This window comes from Castor canadensis, chromosome 12 (assembly GCF_047511655.1).
Source record: "Castor canadensis chromosome 12, mCasCan1.hap1v2, whole genome shotgun sequence".
NCBI classification, from domain to species: domain Eukaryota; kingdom Metazoa; phylum Chordata; class Mammalia; order Rodentia; family Castoridae; genus Castor; species Castor canadensis.
The window spans coordinates 31,763,110-31,782,354 of record NC_133397.1 but is presented as its reverse complement, the minus strand read 5'-3'; the positions used below and the strand labels follow the sequence as shown (position 1 = coordinate 31,782,354).

Here is a 19,245-nt window from a genome sequence, read left to right as displayed (position 1 = left end):
TAGGAAGTTTATTGTGCCAGCAAATTCTTGTCTGGTGAAAGTACATCTCTTGGTTTATAGATGGTGCCTTTTAGCTGCACGCTCAAATGTGGAATGGGTAAATGAGCTCTTTTGGGCCTTTATAATAAGGGCTCTAATCTCATTCATAAGAACAGAGCACTCATGACATAAAAACCTCCCAAAGGCCCCACCTCAAAATACCATTACCTTGGGAGTTAGGATTTCAACATAGGAATTTTCAGTAGAATTACTCATTTGCATCATAGCTAGTTAACACTATTGACAGAGTATGATTAGTTTTATTTTTCAATTAATCTTAATTAAAGTACTTTTTCATACGAATAAAGTCTTAGACTTACAGCTCATGAACTGTATTTTAATCATTTCTACCTTTTGACAAGTTGGATATGACATATTTACATGTATTCTAATGTACATTTCTCTGACTTTTAGTAAGTTTGAATATCTTTCAAATGCTTCCTGGTTATTTAGAGGTTTTTTTCCTTTGTAAGTTGCCTGCTCAAATGCTTTTTGTTTGTTTGTTTATTATAAACTTGCCGGAGTTGTTGATAATTCTACAGTCAAATTTTTTTAGTTATATGTGATATAAATACCTTCTGTCAATCAGTGACTTAATCTTTTTGTTTCAAACATACTGTTTTTAGGGTTCCTCTGTATTGTAGACTACGTCAATACTTAATTCTTTTTTTATTGAGAAATAATACTGCTCTGCAGAAATATATGCTCTATTTTATTTATCCATTCACCAGTCAGTAGATGTTTGGGTTGTATTGAATTTGGGTCTATTATGAATAATGTTTCTGTGCATACTTTATTATAATTTTCCTGTGGACATATGTTTTCATTTCACTTGGGTATATACCTAGAAGTAGAAAGGGTGAGCCATATGTTAACCCTGTGTTTAAAATTTTGAGGTCCTACCAAACTGCTTTCCAAAGCAGCTTCACCATTTTACATCCCTCCAGCAGTATAGAGGATTCAAATATCTCTGCATCTTTTCTACCATTTGTTATTATCTGTCTCATTGATTATAGCCATCTAGTTAGTAAGTGTGAGGTATGTCTTATTGTGGTTTTCTTTTGCTTTTATATCTTTGGAAAACTGTCTTTTCTAATTCTTCACCCATTTTAACTTTTGTCTTCTTATTGAGTTGTAGAAGTTCTTTAAATATTCTGGATACAAATTCTTTTATTTTCTCCCATGCCATAATGCTATGAATTGTCTTTTCACTTTAAGATGTGGTTTGAACCAGGTGCCAGTGGCTCACATCTGTAATCCTAGCTACTAGAGAGGCTAAGATCAGAAAGATCGAGGTTCAAGGCCAGCCCAGGCAAACAGTTCACGAAACCTTATCTCCAAAATAACCAGAGCAAAATGTACTGGAGGTGTGACTCAAGCAGTAGAGCATCTGGTTTGCAAGTGCAAAAGCCCTGAGTGAAAATCCCAGGCCCACCAAAAGATGTAGTTTGCCCCACAGAAGCTTTTTATTTTGATGAAGTTCAATTTATTTTTCCTTTGTCACTCAAGTTTTTGTTGTATCTAAGAAGAATTTGCCTAACCTAAGATCACAAAGATTTATCCTACATTTACTTCTAAGAGTTTTATGATAAGTTTTGGCTCTTAATTTTAGGTCCTAATCTATTTTGAGTTAATTTTTTTTACATGATTTAAGGAAGGGGTCAAACTTGATTCTTTTGCATGTATATATACAGTTGTAGTAGCATCCTTCATTAAGAACACTGTTCTTTGCCCCTTGAATTGTCTTGGCATCTTGTTGACAACTAGTTGACCATAAATTATGGGTTTTATCTCTTTTGTTTATATATAGTATCTTTTGTCATAGGGAAATTTTTAAAATTCTAACATCAAATTGATTGTGTGCCTTATGATTTGTGCATTTTGTATCATCTTTAAGAAATATCTTCCTAACAGGTGGGTGAAATAGGTCCTGTCTGGGGGGAGGGCTGGTACCAGTAGGAGGATGTGGAGAAAGGGTATAGGAGGGTGAATATAGTGCACATATTGTGTACACATGTATATAAATGGGAAATGGTACTTGTTGAAACTACTCCAGGAATTGGGGAGGGGGGACAATGGAGGAGGTGCATTCAACTATGACATATTGTAAGAACTTTTGTAAATGCCACAGTGTATCCTCCCACCCAAGCACAACAATAAAAAGAAGAAAGAACTTGCTTATCTTGATCATAAAGATATTTTCCTTTAAGACTTTGAAAACTTTTTTTCCTGTTTAATAGACTATTCTGCTTAGATGTATTGATACTCCATTAATATAAAACAAATTCATTTAACACTTTCCAGAACCTTCTAGTCTGGGAACAGATACGGATATACCTATGGACATTGACAACAATGACATGAATAGTGATGGTAGCCGGGGCTTGGATGACACAGAAGAACAATCTCCCCCAGAAGATAAAATGTTCTTCCTGGATCCATCTGATCTTGATGTGGAACGAGATGAAGAACCTGTTAAAACAATCAGGTAGCACTTGTATAGGTATTAAGTTATTGCCAAATGCAAGGTCAGGTCAGAATCTCCATTAAGAAAAAGCTGTATCTCTAAGTGGACCTTAAGTGTAATTTAAAATGTAATTAAATCATGGCTGATTATTTTATATTCACCACAGCATTTCTGAAATAAATTTTGTCACTTTTTCTATCTACTCAAAATGGGAAAGTATGATAATTCTAATTTTCTTACAAAGAAAAATGTTCTATTTAAATATAATCTAGATACAGTGTTTAGTAGTGGAGCAGCCACCATAAGGTGCCAGTAGTTAAAGCAGCCAGTTCTTCACACAGGTAGATTACCTGATGGTAGAAAAGCAGTAAAGAATATACTCCTGAGAATGTTCATAAAGATGATGGTGATGAATTTGAAGGTGGTCTTCGTATTGACACAATCCATTAGCACTTAAAGTGTTGGTGGACTATAAGACTTTTAAATAGCCCACTGTGTTTATATAAATTCAGTATTTGCAGCCTGTAGGATAGCCTACTTCATAGCAAAATGTAACCCTTTTGACAAGTTATTTCATTGGCAATGCAGAGTTACTTAGAGAAAATGGATCATTTATCAGTCTCACATGGCTGAGTCAACATTTATTCACTTTGGCTTATCATTAAATTATAGCTATTATCATCATTGCTAAACTTTGATATTTACCTGTTTTGGAGAACCTATCTAGTTTCCTAGTCATAAATACTTCATAGTTTAAGAGAAAGAATTTAACTGTTTTCAGATCAAATTGCGAAACAGTATATTTTACATATATATACACCAAATTGCTCATTTTTTTCAGCCATAGTTACTAACCCATATTCCAGTCTAACCAGATTTAACTCATGTGTATTTTTTAATTTTCTTAATAGCTGTAAATCATTTGCCATTAAATATCTTCTACTAGAAGTACTTTTTGCTGACACATTCAGCTGAATTTGATGACACTTGAGCCATGTAACTTGAATTGTTTTGCCTTGTTAAAAATTTTCAGATTTATCATGCTATTCAGGGTAGAAAAACTCAACAGTATTTCTAAATTCCAGCTCTCAGTTATTTGTGGTCTTAAGATTTTGTAAAAATTTACCTTAGCTATCTTAAAAAGACTTGACAAGACAACAGTTTTTATGATTTTTTTTTAAAGTAGATATTACAAATATTTATCATAAATTTTAAATTTTTTTAGTCCATCAACAAGCAATAATATTCCGCTAATGAGGGTTGTACAATCCATCAAGCACACAAAGAGGAAGAGCAGCACAATGGTGAAGGAAGGGTGGATGGTCCATTATACCAGCAGGGATAACCTGGTCAGTAATCACATGCATTTCAATATGCTAGGAAAACTTGGTTATGAGTTTTATTTTATGCACATTTTGAATCAAAATAGGAGAGCTAGATATATATTAAGATGTTGTATACACTAGCGTAATATCTAAAGGTTATACTCAAATTATAGTTATACTTGAATTTTTAAAAGGCATAATATTTAATGTTGATAGTCAAGATTCAAAAAGGATCTGGTATTATGCCACAGTGAAGAGTAATGACTTGAAATGTAATGAGTACAAATAAAGGTGGAATGAACTAGAACTTCATCTGAAAAGTCATCCTAAGTCATTACACTTGTTTTTATGTAGGTTTTAGCTTGGTGTAAGTATACAAGTTATCTTTTAAATCTATATTTCAAAGAAGAGGAATGGTGAAGTCATAGTGTGGTGGTAATCAGCACAGTATAATACCTAAGAACATAGACTTTGGCGCTAGACTAGGACTCTGACTTACTAAAACCATATGCTTGGGAAAGTTACTTGTTTTTCTTTATACCTCATTTTCTTCATCTATAAAACTGGCATAATAATAATATTACCTGTCCATCCAAATGAGTCTAATATATGAGAAGAGCTTAGAACAATGTTTGGCATAAACAATCAGTAAATTAGTGCCATTATTTTATTACTTTTTAAAAATTTTGCTGAATAAATTCTTGTAAGAGGCCTTTTAAGAATAAAGTAAAGTACACAATACATTCAGCTGGTTTCAGTAAAGTTTTACATGGTAACAACAGTGCTGTCTTCAGTTGTGCATTTTTTCTTTAATTTATAGTCCATATCCTTCCAAATAGAACTTGCAATATTGTACATATTTGAGAATTTAGTGGTATGTGAATGGTGCTATATCAGATCAGCAGGGGTGAAGAAAATTATCATTGAATACTAGGACAATCAAATACACATATTAGAAAAAAATGAATTTGTAAACATATCTCACATTTTACATGTAATCTAAATAATGGAGCAAAGATCCAAATGTAAACTAAACCAATAGGAGAAACCTTGGAAGAATCATTTCATAAATTCTCAGTGGAAAAATAAACAGTAAAGGATCAATACGGTTTCATAAAAACAAATTCTTTGTGGCATAAATCAAAATCAAGACAAATGACAAACTGGGAAAAGTATTTTCAACTCATACCATAAACAGTTATTTCCATAATATATACAAACTGATGAGAAAAGTCAATATAAAAATGGGCAAAAAAATATAAACAGAAAGCTTACACAAAAGGAAATAAAAATGCTCATATATAAGAGCTTGATTTTATTTATAATCAAAGAAATGCTAATTTAAACTTCCATTGAAATGCCAGTTTTTATTTTTTTAGTATATAAAGACCAAACAAGTTTAATAATGGGCTGGAGGCATGGGTCAAGCATCTGCCTTGTAAGTGTGAAGACTTAAGTTCAAGCTCCAGTACTACCAACCAAAAAAAAAGTTTAATAACATACTGAGTGAAGTTATGTTAGTAAATAGGCACTCTCATATGTTGCTAATGACACTATAAATTGGGTCAAATATTGTGTAGAATAACTTAACACCATAAAAAAATTACATGTGCACATATCTTTTGACACAGCACGTCACCTTCTATAAATTTAGCTTATAGGTAAATTATGTATCTGTGTATGTGTTTAGCACATAAATATGGATGTGTGGATGCATAAATTTCTCTGAAAGGATTCCCTGAATCTTAACAACATTGCTTGCTTGGAATAAGAGTGAGGAGTGGGATAAAAGTGACTGGAGTGATATTTCTCATTATGTATCTTTTTATATTTTGAGAATTTTGAACCTCATGAACTTTCAACCTATACAAAAATACAGATTTGTGAATTGGAATTAAAGGAAAAGGAAAGTACAAGTACTTTGGAAGAATCATTATTTTTGAACCTCACAGTTTTCTGGCCTCTATTTTATAGAGAAAGAGGCATTATTGGAGACTTGACAGCAAATGTCTAACATTGTTTCAAAATGAATCTGGATCAAAGTATTATAAGGTAAGGGTTTCACATTTTATTTAAAAAATATTAAAATGTTATAGTTTCTCCAAATATACCCAAATAATATTCATTGCTTATGCAAGTCTGCCTGTTGTAATTCTGCATGATAACAGTTTATAGAAGTCACTTTAAGGTTCTTGTTGAAGCAGCTCCACCCCTTCATTTCATACATACACACACATAGCCACAGCAGCCCCACTACTGGATTGTTTTTTGTTGTATTTGCCTTTTTTAGCCTATCAGGTTGCTCCTGCTTTGCTTTTGGATACTGTGATTTGGATTAGACTACTTAGAAAGGCCCATGATTATTTCTTATGCAGAAGAGGCCACAGTATCTTAGCTCCAGTTTGCAGTTGCTTATTTTGGCTCTTCATCTTCCTTGTACTGTCTTCCTTGCTTGGCATGCCTTGCATTTTGCTGTCGCATACTGACCCCAGATAAGATTGCAAGTGTAGCAGAATAGGAGCTGGACAGAGGAGAATTTTCATCTTGTGTTGCTCTTTCAGAGTATGTCAGTTTGATGTTCAATACAAATACTGTCCACAAAAGGGATTAAAACATGGTTTCTAAAGGAAAGACAGCTAAAAATTAAAGAATGGGTAAAAATATTTAGTGAGTGAAACCTGGTATCCTACCTAGAGCTGTCCCAGGTACTTGGGACCTGAGGCAGTAGAATCACCGGAGTTCAGAACCAACCTGGGAAACCTAAGAGACCCCATCTTTTTAGAAGAGAGATCATGCTAATGAGTTATTTTTTAAAAATAAGTTTTTTGCCTGTTTTATTGTTGTTGTTTTTTAAGCCATTTCATGGATCATGGAAACCTGAGTGTTTTGGGATTTTTTTTTGGTCTTATGTTTGAACTAAACATTAAATAATTAATTGATAGTTTAATTCAATGGAAAGAACCAGAATGGAGTGCTTAAGCAATGTATTGTGATCCAGATACCTGCTCTTTCTGCCATTATTTCTGCTTGTAGTTCACTTTAGAGATATATCCTAGAGAAAAGCAACCACTAGAGAAATAGCTGTTGAGTTGATTTAGTATCAAGTTGAAATTGAGATGTGTTAGATATAGTGGCAAACTACCCTCCTAAATTCTTTCCTCCTGCATCTTCATGACCTACTGCAGGGAGAATCTCTTTATTATACATGTCATATCCCAGGCTCTGCCTCTAGCACTGCTGACATGCAAGTCATTTAGGCAGACACTATTATAAGACTTGCTTTTATATTTCATATGCATTCATAAAATTATCTACCTTTGATTCTGTAATGTACTGAAAAATAAAAATAAATGTATATTCATATTTTTTCAATGCTTAATTTTTTTACCTCAGGAAATTCCACTTTCAGAAATTCTCCGAGTATCTTCACCACGAGATTTCACAAATATTTCACAAGGCAGCAACCCACACTGTTTTGAAATCATCACTGATACTATGGTATACTTTGTTGGTGAGAACAATGGGGACAGCTCTCACAATCCTGTTCTTGCTGCCACTGGAGTTGGACTTGATATAGCACAGAGCTGGGAGAAAGCAATTTGCCAAGCCCTTATGCCTGTGACTCCTCAAGCAAGTGTTTGCACTTCTCCAGGGCAAGGGAAAGATCACAGTAAGCAACAAGCTGCTTGATGGCTTTTTTCATCTTTCACTTGAAGCATTTTGGGGTGTAACTGTTCCTTTGTGTGTTTTTAATGTTTGTTTTAACCTTTGTCTTTAGAAACTAATAATGTTAGTTAATTACGCTATATTATGTTGGTTATCATATATTCATACAATGCCTACTGCTAGGCTCCTACGTTTAAACTCATATCTCTGCCAACCTGCTATATGATCTTAGGTAAGTACTTCACCTCTCTGTAGTAGTACCTACTTCATAGGGTTGTTAGTATTAAATGAAAGGGAACCTATGGAATAACTGTGTTTAACATCTGTGAGGTCTCAGTGGATTAAGTATCCAACTAGTATTAGTGTTTTGCTTCATGTTGGGGTATAAATAAGCATTAAAGGACTATATTTATATTCAAGAAATCTGTGAAGTCAGAAGTGCTGTATTTCTTTTAAGTGAATTAAAACATTCAGAAATACTACAAATTATTGAAGCACATGTTCTATGTCACAAAATTTATAAAATTAGACAAAGGTGATTGAATGATTAACAGTCAGAGAGCCATAATGCCACGTTTACCCATTGGCATTATATTATGTCTGATGTCACTCACCAGACAAATATATTTATGTTGGAATAAGTATCACCCACTTTCCAAATATAGTTTATTTCAAATAATCTATATTTTGTGCAACTGCTCTTAGCATTTTGCTAGGCCTTGAGCTAGAACACGAAAGAACTACAGAAATTGTAAAAGCTGTTTAAGGAAATGTGTCATACGTAGTGTTAGATGACAGCATAATGCAGTACAATGCAAAACATAAGTGTGTTACTCTAAAAACTCAGAGGTGGATATAAAGAGTAGATAGACTGCATAATAACAAATTTGATTTGGATTGTGGACTTCATTCAGGTAGGAATGGGATAAAGCTAAATGGCAAAGGTAGAGGGGATAGTAAGTATGGGTACTGTGAAAGGGATGAGGGTATGACCATGTACATTTTGGTGTTTAATACTGATTTGGGAAAGGATAAGTAGATGGTTCTTTCACATTGGTTCTTAATTTCTAGGAAGTTTTAGGCAGAACTGTCTGAGATTCTAATTAAAACAAAAGACTCTTTCCCCAGAAAACAATCCAGACACAAGCACACACACATTTTATATGTAATTTCCAAGCCCGCACATGAACCTTTCTCCTAGATTTCAGAGTCTCTAAAGGCATGATTGTACGAGTTATTAAGAGTGAATATTCTAGAGGATATAAATCCAGTTCTATTGCTTACTTGCCATGTGATCTTGGACTCCACAGTTCTCTAAAGTGGGAAGAATAATAAATATACACCAATGAGCTTTAACACAGTGGCTTGACACATAAGTGATATTGTTATGGTTTCATTGTTCTTGCTGTCCACCTAACAACTTTTCTGGAACAGATAGAAATTAAAACTGGATGAATCTAAATAGAGGAGGACTTTGAAGGAAAGTAAGGATTAAGATTAAACTAGGAAACAAACTACTGAAAGCAGTTTTAGAAAGATTAATGTTGATGTCATGCCTTTTCTTAATCCTTAATGTCTAAAATTTGAATTACTTAAAAGCTTTAAACTGGCTTGGTATTTTAAAATGGGGTTTTGACAGTCATGTTACTTATTTTTTATGGTATTTCTGTATTAGTTATGTTGTATATTTGGAACTAAAAGGAAAATTTCGTATTTACTTCTTTGATTTGTCTCCAAAACTCTAGATGTTTGATAACTATTTTCTTGCTTATTTCCTTCTTTCCCTTTTTTTCCTTGTCACTTACTGTCTTTGCTTACCAAAGTAATACATTTAAACTTTGTAGAAATATGTAGTATAAAATGAGAAAGGCTTCCTAAACTTTTCCCAGTCCCAATCCTGAATTTGTGCTCTAGGAGACCAATGTTTAATGAAAGTGGTATATACTTTTTATGCTTTAAAAAAATGGAAGCAAGGCTGGTGGAGTGGCTCAAGTGGTAGATCACCTGCATAGCAACCATGAAGCCCTGTGTTCAAACCACAGACTACAAAAGACATGGCAGGTAGTATAGAAGTGTGCAAAAACTAAAATCCTCACTCACCACCTCACCTCTCACTCATCAGAAGTAATATTTTCAGATACTGCTACCCTGCAACTTCTTTTTTTTGACTAGGCTACTGACAGAAACCAAACTTTTGCACATATACGACAGGTGCTCTGTCATGAGCTACACCTGCAACTGCCCTTCTTAACTCAAAATGATATCATGACAAGCTTCCTGACTCAGTATTTATAGTTCTATATCATTTATTAAATGTTTAGAGTATTACTCTTTACTTAATCAGTTTCTTGTTGATGGGTTAGTATTGTGTGTATCAATTTTTAATGTATAAGACATATATTAACCTATATTTTTTTTGTCGTTTTTGGTGGTACTGAGGTTTGAACTCAGGACCCTGTGCTTACCAAGCAGGTGCCAATACCTGTATATTAACTTTTTTTTTAAGTCTTATATACCATGGGCACTCACATGTCAGTAAAGATTAATATTGCTAAGGCATACTAATACTTTTGTTCTTTTCTCATACATTTTGCAGAAGATTTGGCTACCAGTATCTCTGTGTCCAATTGTCAGGTCCAGGAGAATGTGGTAAGTAATAATTAGTGCCAGCACATGCAGAATGGGTGCTTAAAATAAGAAAAAAAAATGTGAAGTCTCATTAGAGAAATAGGTTTATAACTTGAAGTAATTTGCTGAGGCTAAACTTTGTGGGTGATACCTTCCCTAAGGTGTTCTGCTCTATGAAGGAAACTAAGTGTGTGTGTGTGTGTGTGTGTGTGTGTGTGTGTGTTTTGTTGTTTGTTTTGGTTTTGTTTTTTGAACATACTGAGGTTTGAATTCAGGGCCTTGGACTAGATAGGCATGTACTCTATCAGTTAAGATACACCCCAAACCCTTTTTTGCTTTGGTTATTTTTGGGAAAGGTCTTAAATTTTTTGCCAGGATGGGACTCAAAACTGATCCTCATATCTATGGCCTCCCTCAATAACAGGCCACCACACACCCTGCCTATTTTTCGATATGGGGTCTCACTAACTACCTCCTACTCACCTCCACTGGCCAGGATCCTATCATCTTTGCCTCTTGAGTAGATGTAATTACAAGCAATATCCAACATGCCCTGCTGTAGATTTTTAAAATTATAAAAATAGAGTTAACTTTTTCACTTAAAAATGTAACATGAGATTATTACAAATGTTAAGATTAGTTAAAAAGAAGAGAGGGGTTACTTCTTACTGGACAACAGGGAAAGCTTTCTAAAGGAAGTAAAACTTGAGCTATGCTGAAAGGATGGCATGGATTTTCAACAGAAGTGCTAAGGGGATGAGGGGAATGATACATCATGCAGGCACACAGAATGAGCAGATGGAAGTAGGAAATGCAGAACTTAAGGAATAGTAAATAGATTAAGTTTACTGGTCAATGTAAGAACAAGTAGGGTTTTTGGTTTTTAGTGGGATTTTGTTGTTTGGTTTGGGGTTTGAACTCGGCTTCACGTTTGCTGGGCAGGCTTTACCACTTGAGCCACACCTCCAGCCCACAAGAAGGGTTTTATAATAGGTCAGCAAACATTTTCTGAAAGGAACTATATATTGTTTAGCCTTGATCGGCCATATATAATTACCCACTTCTCCATTGTACCAGGAAAGAAGCCATGGGCAATACATAAATGAATGAACACAGATGTGTTCCCCATCTTAGATCTGGGGCCATATAAAAAGACAGCAGGCTGGATCTGGCCCACAGGCCATAATATACTAACTCCTGGATCAGAATGAAAAAGCTAGAAAACAAAGTCAGAAAATTGTGCTGTATAATTTTTCTAATAAAAATTCGTCTTTCTGTTTCACTTGGTACATCAAGCTGAACGAGTTCTCTAACATGTAACATTTGGAAATTTCTAAGATTGCAGTGAAGACTGGACATCTATTAGTATTATAGGGTAGAGAAATTCAAGGTGATAATAACCTTTGTGTCTCCTGTCCTGGTGGTAGCACAAACTCTAAATAATCCCACAGGACTTTAGGTTATATTCATCCATGTCTGAGGAGGAAAAAGATTCAGAATTGGTCTTATTTACCTCAGATGCTGCCTTGTCTAATTTGATTAGAACCAAAATTTGGTTAAATTAAAATTAATAAGCATATGAATGTGGTTCTCATAGACCTTAAAATTTTCATCATAACAACTTGTGTATGAAACTTCATTGGTCTTTGTGTTTAAATGTGGGTTTGCTAAATGAAGTTCTTTGGCCTTCCTTCTGTCACACCCATAATGCAATTCTGACATTCCCCCCACCACACCAAGTTAATTCATAAATAGTCTGATAACAACAAACACTAACAGAAAAAGGAGAGAGGAAGTTTGAGTAGAGTTGAGTTACAGACTTTCTCTTTGTCTCACACACTTTTCAAAATTAGCCCAATCCCTAGTTTTTCCTTTTTTTTTTTTAAACAAATACGGGAGTTTGAATTCAACGCCTTATGCTTGCTAGGCAAGCACTCTAACACTTGAGCCGTAACTCTAGCCTTGAGTTTTTCTTTTGAATCAAAGATAGCAGTCTCTCTTCTCTGTCTCTTTGTCTCTTGTCTGTGTGTGTGTGTGTGTGTCTGTCTGTCTGTCTGTCTTTCTGTCTTTCTCATGGTGGGGATCAAAACCAGGGCCTTGCACATGCTGGGCAAATGCTCTGCCACTGAGCTATTCCTCTAGCCCAAGATATGAGTCTCTTTAATGGTAAAATAGGTAAAACTTTGTTCCTAATTTTTATGTTATTTATCTTGTATAGATCACTATAGGTTTTTTTTATTCAAAGCATTTTTTCCAGGGGTGGCAGAGTGGCTCAAGTGGTAGGGCACCTGCCTAGCAAACCCAGCAAGCTTGAGACCTTGAGTTCAAACGCCAGTACTGCCAAAACAGACAAAAAAAAACCAACAAAGCATTTTTTTCTATAGGTCTTCCTCTGGAATACTTTGTATACATTAATATCTTAGTATAAAATTTGGATTAACTTTTCTAGAATATAGAAAGTGTGTTTCATAAAATATTTTGTGCTTTATGAAAATTTATTTCCTCTGATATAAAAGCAAAAATGTATTTAGATATAGAGTCAGAAACACTGACATTATTTTCTCTATAAAAGTAATTCTGCTTACTTTCTCCTGATAGGACATCAGCACTGTTTACCAGATCTTTGCAGATGAGGTGCTTGGTTCAGGACAGTTTGGCATTGTTTATGGAGGTAAGCAACTACAGTCATTTGTATATTGTACATATTATGAAAAATGGAGAAATTACAAAACATCTGCCAGCTACTTTGTCACCTCACCATTTTATCAAGTGACCTTTTTCTCAAAGGCTGACTGGAATTCTTTCAACCGAGTCAGTTTTTTACTAAAACTGAGTATTCTTTAATTTCAACTACAAAATGTAAAAGTTAACTGAGAATCAGAAAATTAATTTTATAATACCCTATCTTTTCTTGTAGCTTATACATAAAGATGGTTGGAGGGTGGCTTGAAGGTATATGGACTGGTTCACTGAAGTATATTCCCCACTAGTTCTTCAACACAAATGGCAACATTTGTCTACTATTGGCGTCAATGTTCTATCGGTTCTCAATACCTGAAATCTTACCCTGCTGTGCATTAGGATCCTGGTGAAGTCATTTAACCTCACTATATCTCAGCATCTTCATCTGTTCAATGAAACTAACAAAAAAGTACTTTGTAAGCTATGGTCCAAGATAAATAAGAAAGAAATGTTAACCCCTTGTAATCCTTTGCCTTTCTGCCTCCGGTCTTACCCTTCTTTCACACCATTTTGGGATGAATCTTTCAGAAAACCCACATCTGATATTAGTATTACTTCATATAGAACCCTTGTCCACAGGTTCATGGCCAGTGCTCTTTGCAGAATATATAAGGCTGTTGTGATTTCTCCCAGCTTCTCTAGCCTCCAATCTTATTGCAGTTCACTTTTTGTTTCTTCTGCATGCCTGCATACCTTGCCTAGACTCCTTCTGCATCCACATTTATTACTTCCAGGCTCAACTAAAGAGCTTCCGCTAAGATTTTCTTGTCCCCATCTTCACCTCTCCATCAGATAAGACTGTTCTCCTTGCAGCTCCTGCTGCATAAGGTGCATACTTCTATCACAGTATCCATTACACTTTGGATTTCTAATGTCTTTGTCCTGAACTTTGAGGGTAGGCTGAGAGATGTCTGGGTTTGGGTTTTTTGGGGTTTTTTTGGTTTTTTTTTTGGTTTTTTTTTTTTTGCTATTCCTAGTATTTATCATTGTGTTTGACATACATCACCCAGAAAATGTTTTAGTTTTACATGCATGTACAGAATCTGTGGTTTGCAACTTCAAATTTGTCAGTGTTGTAACAAGTGACATCCCTGGAAGACCTCTTCTTGTTGAGGAGACAGAAAAATGATTTACCTTTGACCTCTTACCAGTCTTTTTAGGTAGTAATAGTTATATGATTATGCCCTTGAAAGAGCTGTGAGTTATTTTCAAGTAAATAGCTATGTAGAGAACAAGTCACATACAGGTTAAAAGAAGTAATATCAAGTCGTCGTGTGATGGCACATGCCTCTAATTGCAGCACTCAGGAGGCTGAAGGAGGAGGTCCTGAATTTAAGGCTAGTATGGGCTACATAGTAAGACCATCTCAAAAAAAAACCAAAAAAAAAAAAAGATAAAAAATCTGGCATTTTCACTGCTTAATTGGTAGCATCCAAATCTATGCTTTGAATATGATAGGTGCAGAATAACTAATTAGTTCGAATTAATGAATGAGTGACTATTTATTGCACACTTCCACCTTGTAAATCTTTTGTATCTAGAATATAGGGACTTGAAGTTTGGGAGTCTAATAAGTATCACTCTGTGCTGACTCACGTGAACTTTGAATAAAATTCATTCATTACTACAATATTTCACTTTGACAGTCTCTAAACACTTAAAATATTTAACTGTTATTTATTTGACAAGGTAGATTGCTTTTCAGCAAATAAGCTCATTCAAATATTCTACCATTTCAGATAGTGGAACTGCCTTTATTAGGGGCCAGTAGTATAGAGGGAAAATATAACATTTCTCAAAATTAAAAGTGATGAAGGAGTGTGGAGAAGGAAAATGAGCAGAAGAAAAAACACAAGACTAAACACATACAGCTTCCCATTAAAGCTTTTGTAGTCTATGTGAGTTGTTAATTTGCTTCTATCTTTTCTATTTTTTTTAAATAGGAAAACACAGGAAGACTGGAAGGGATGTGGCTATTAAAGTAATTGATAAGATGAGATTCCCCACAAAGCAGGAAAGTCAACTCCGTAATGAAGTGGCTATTTTACAGGTAAAAAAAGAATGGTTTATGTAGTTTTTAATTTTGATTTGTCAGTTCGAATCGACTTAGAACATGCATGTTTTGCTCTTACTTTTTGGCTCTTAAGTAAGAGACTGGTAAGAATCCAAATTAAAAGCATCCTGAGTGCTTTTTTTTAAGATTACAGTCATGTAGGTGTTAACAAGGCAAACAGTTTATACTACCAGTTTGTTTAGAACATATTTTTGTAAATACAATCTGTTTTTTGTTTTTGTTTTTTTGGTGGGACTAGGGTTTGAAGTCCGGGCTTCACATTTGCAAAGCAGGCAATCTACTGCTTGAGCCACACCTCCATTCCATTTTGTTCTGCTTATTTTGGAAATGGGGGTCTCACAAACTATTTGCCTAGCTGGCCTCATACTGCAATCCTCCCAGTCTCAGCCTCCCAAGTAGCTAGGATTACAGGTGTGAACTACTGGCACCCAGCACTTTGATACTTTTTAACACTACATTTTATTACATCATTGTTGTGTCCACCAAATTCTCACAAATGATCACTATAGAAATTACTATAAAAATAAAGGCTGATGAAAAATTATGTTCCTTTTAACAGTTGTGTTTTTTATTATTTTTGAAATGAGTTAGTGTATACAAATTTTAACGTTATATTTTAGAAAGAGGTATATTAGTAATGATTTAAATCCCATAAAAGAGATTGCTGTGTGTTTTTCTTTCCATATAACATTTTTACATCTTTTGGGGGTCATCTAAAAGATTAAAAATTATCTTGATCCTTGGATCGTTTTTCTCAGTATCATGAAAATAATGATAATATGCAAATGTCTATTAATTCACTATGTAGCTTTTGCATATTATTAAGAAATGGCCATGTAATAGCTAATGCTCTCAGACCCCCATTTGCTTGTGGGTAAAAATAAAGAAGATGGAAACTACTGAACTTAGACTTCCTTGAAGAAGGTAAGAAGTTTATAAATGATTAATGTTATATGTATTACATTATTGGTCACTAGTAACCATTTACCTCATTTTTTTTTTTTTCAGAGGAATGATAATCAAAAGTTTCTGGTCAATAGGTACTTAAGACCACATCAAGCCCACTTCCTCCTATAAAATTACCTTTAACTAGAGTATTAATAGTCTTTAGACTGGTTTTGCATATTTAATTTTATAATCTTATAGTCCAATTGATGTTCAAAAAATTAAAAATTAAGGATATACTCCTAAGGATTTATTTCTCCTTAATACTTCGATCCCAAACATTGCTCTATACTATAAGACCTGAAGCATTTCCGCCCCCCCTCGCCACCGTGCTCTCAGCTATAGCTCATAATTGAATTTAGGAATAATTGAAATCATAATAATTGAATTTAGGAATTTTCAGTTAGTGCACAGTGTGAAAAATAATTATCCTTCTGGTTATTTTCATTAATACTGTCCGACTGGCAATAGAATTTATTGCAGTTATGTCTCTAAATACACTGTTTTTATACTAAATTAATACAGCACTATCTCTGTTACAGATTCTCTTTAAATTGTTTATATAAAATATTTCTATTTTATTTTTACTTTTCTTTTTTTTCAGTACTAGGTTTTAAACTCAGGGCTTCCTGCTTGCTAAGCAAGCATTCTTAACACTTGAGCCACACCCCTAGTCCTTTTGCTCTTCAGTTTTGTGCCAGCTTTGCCTGGCCTGACCTTGAAGCATGATCCTCCCATCTCCTCCTCTTCCTTAGTAGTTGGAATTACAAGCGTGTACCACCATGCCCGACTTCTTTTTAAGATAGAGTCTTGCTAGTTTTTGTGTGAACTGACTTCAAACTACAATCCTCCTGTTTCTGCCTCTGAAGTAGCTGTGATTACAGGAGTGTCCAGCCCAAAAATTACATTTTTATATTTAGTACTGTATGCCAGAAAGTTTGAAGTATGTTTTTGTCAACATCATTCAGCAGGAAGAAGCTTCAGAATTTGAATCTAAATCTGTCTCCAAACCACATGCCCTGTGTTCTTTACTTTATTGGACCTATTTGTGTTTGTGTGTATGTATGTACACATATAGAATTGTGACTTTAGGTATTTCTCTGCAATGTATAAGTTCAATAAAATCTGTACTTGCAGTATAAAGATGGACTTTAACCTTCTTTGTATATGAAGTATAGTACAATCTGAATTCATGCAGCAAGTATGCTTTTTAAAAGGAAAATTTTTCAAATTATACTCATTTACTAAAATTAGTTCCACAAGACTTAGCCATATAAGCATTCTAGGTAGATTTTTTTCACGTGAGTTGAAAGGAACCTACTACACTCTCACATTCATACCCCTCTTTGGCTCTCCTCATCCTCCTCCAGCTGTATAACCTTGGCTTTTCATCTTTATTCTCTGTTGTTGTATATGGTCTTCATTAGGCAAATGTAAAGGCAGGTGAACTCCTATGGTTGATCCTGGTGCTGCTTTCTTCACTTGCAGCACCAGTGGCATCCTCCCAGGTCCACATCTTTAAGAAGTAAGGATAGGGTAAAGACTTGAGCCTGTAATTGAGACCACAGCTTTGGACTTTCCGAGAACAGAGATGGAAAAACATCATAGAATCACTGATTTAGAATTGACCCTAGAGTTTACCCAGGAACATCAGTGCCTCTGTTGAGCAGTTGCTGATCAGTTCTGTATTGCTATGTTTAATAGAAATGTTTGCACATGCCATTTTTGGACACGTGTGATTACTATGTATTAAATAGAACCAAAATCTGAAAAGCTGAGCTCATGCCTGTAATCCTATCTATTCAGGAGGCAGAGATCAGGAGGATCATAGTTCGAAGCCAGCCCTAGGCAAACAGTTCTCAAGACCCTTTCTTGAAAAACCCATCATAAAAAAAGGGCTGGTGGAGTGGCTCAAGCGGTAAGAGCACCTGCCTAGCAAGCACGAGCCTGAGTGCAAACCCCTATCCCACCAAAAAAAAAAAATCTGAAAAGGTTCCACTGTAGATCCTTCACTCAACAAATTCAATCTCTTTTCCGAATGACTGCCTTTCTTGCTGTTTCTCAAACATGTTAGAAATGTTCCTGTGTCAAGGACTTTGTGTTAGCTGTACCCTCTGGTAGGAATGCTTCCTCATCAATTGTCTGCATGGCATACTCCCTTGCTTGCTCTAAGATTTTGCCCAAGCATCATTTCCACAGTGAAGCCTTCACAGTCTTTCTCTTCAGCATTGAACTCACCTTCCCCCCCACCCCTGTATTCCCTCACCCTGTCTTTTCTCCATATCACTTCTGTTCCAGGTAGTTTAAAGATTTGCTTTCTATGGTCTGGCTCACTTGCTGGAATTAATAAAGTCCATGAGACAGGACTTCTTTATCAGTTCATTTGTTAATGAATCCAGACTATCTATATCATACTACACACGTGACAAACATTCACCGATAATATCTACTGAGTAGATGTGTTTATGTGGGAAATTATCTACAACATATTGTTAAATGAAAAGAGGGAAGGTGGAATGTTTCCTCTTGGGTAACTTTTTAAAGTAATATGCACAAAATATCAACTTATTGTTATGTATAGAAAAGGATTAATATCTACATAAACTACCGTATGGTCACATTTTAGGAATACATTGTGGAACAAGGGAGAAGTAAAGAGGGGGTATACTTTTATTTCCTAGGTCTGTAGCAATGCAAAATGTTTCTTTTGCTGCTGTCCAAAGCAGGTAAATAATAGGAGGGGGTGTAGCGTTTTCATAGCTGCCTGTGCAAATGGGAAAATATTATCAGAAACTTAGTAATTTTCTGGTTTGAACATTATGCTGAGAATTCAGCATTTTCCCCTTTTCCTCTTCAAAATCACTCGAAAGTTATAAGAATAACGACAAACAGAAGTGTATACTCTATCTTTAATTTTAAAAAAAAATAGAAGAGTTCAGACCTCAAAATAGACTTCAGAAACAGTGGATGAAGCAGGCTTTACACAGCAAGAGGGGCCTCAGTGGAAGGCCTTTTTGCTGGCTTTCTCTAAGATCTACAGCTTTGATGGCCTCCTTAGGTCCCTTCCCCAGACCAAAGAAAGCCAAGAGGGTCATGACAAATGAAATGAAATGAAGGAGGGGCTTTAACAGTAGAAGTGTGCACACTATTTACATCATTGCTTTTTTGGATTAATGAGTTCATTGTTCTTTGTTTTTGGTAGAGTTTAGTATAAAGCAATTAAATCTACCTTTATTTTGTTTAGGCTTTGCATGTTCTTAATCATTTTTGCCTGCTGTCTGTATTGTGGAGTAGTAATGTGTTTGTCTGCTTCTCTTTGTATCTTTTCTGGCTTTCCTTTATAAGTGCTATTGCTGATG

At 34.9% G+C, this 19,245-nt stretch overlaps 1 protein-coding gene across 1 annotated transcript in view; it reads left to right on the top strand.

Moving 5' to 3' along the window:
* Prkd3 (protein kinase D3) overlaps window positions 1-19,245 on the top strand; it is a 71,694-nt gene that overhangs the window by 40,522 nt on the left and 11,927 nt on the right. Inside the window, exons 8-14 of the mRNA XM_020167134.2 lie at window positions 2,344-2,527; window positions 3,732-3,855; window positions 5,806-5,883; window positions 7,225-7,501; window positions 10,094-10,146; window positions 12,724-12,796; window positions 14,811-14,917. Coding sequence (XP_020022723.1) covers window positions 2,344-2,527; window positions 3,732-3,855; window positions 5,806-5,883; window positions 7,225-7,501; window positions 10,094-10,146; window positions 12,724-12,796; window positions 14,811-14,917 — 896 coding nt within the window. The remainder of the gene's footprint in view (window positions 1-2,343; window positions 2,528-3,731; window positions 3,856-5,805; window positions 5,884-7,224; window positions 7,502-10,093; window positions 10,147-12,723; window positions 12,797-14,810; window positions 14,918-19,245) is intronic.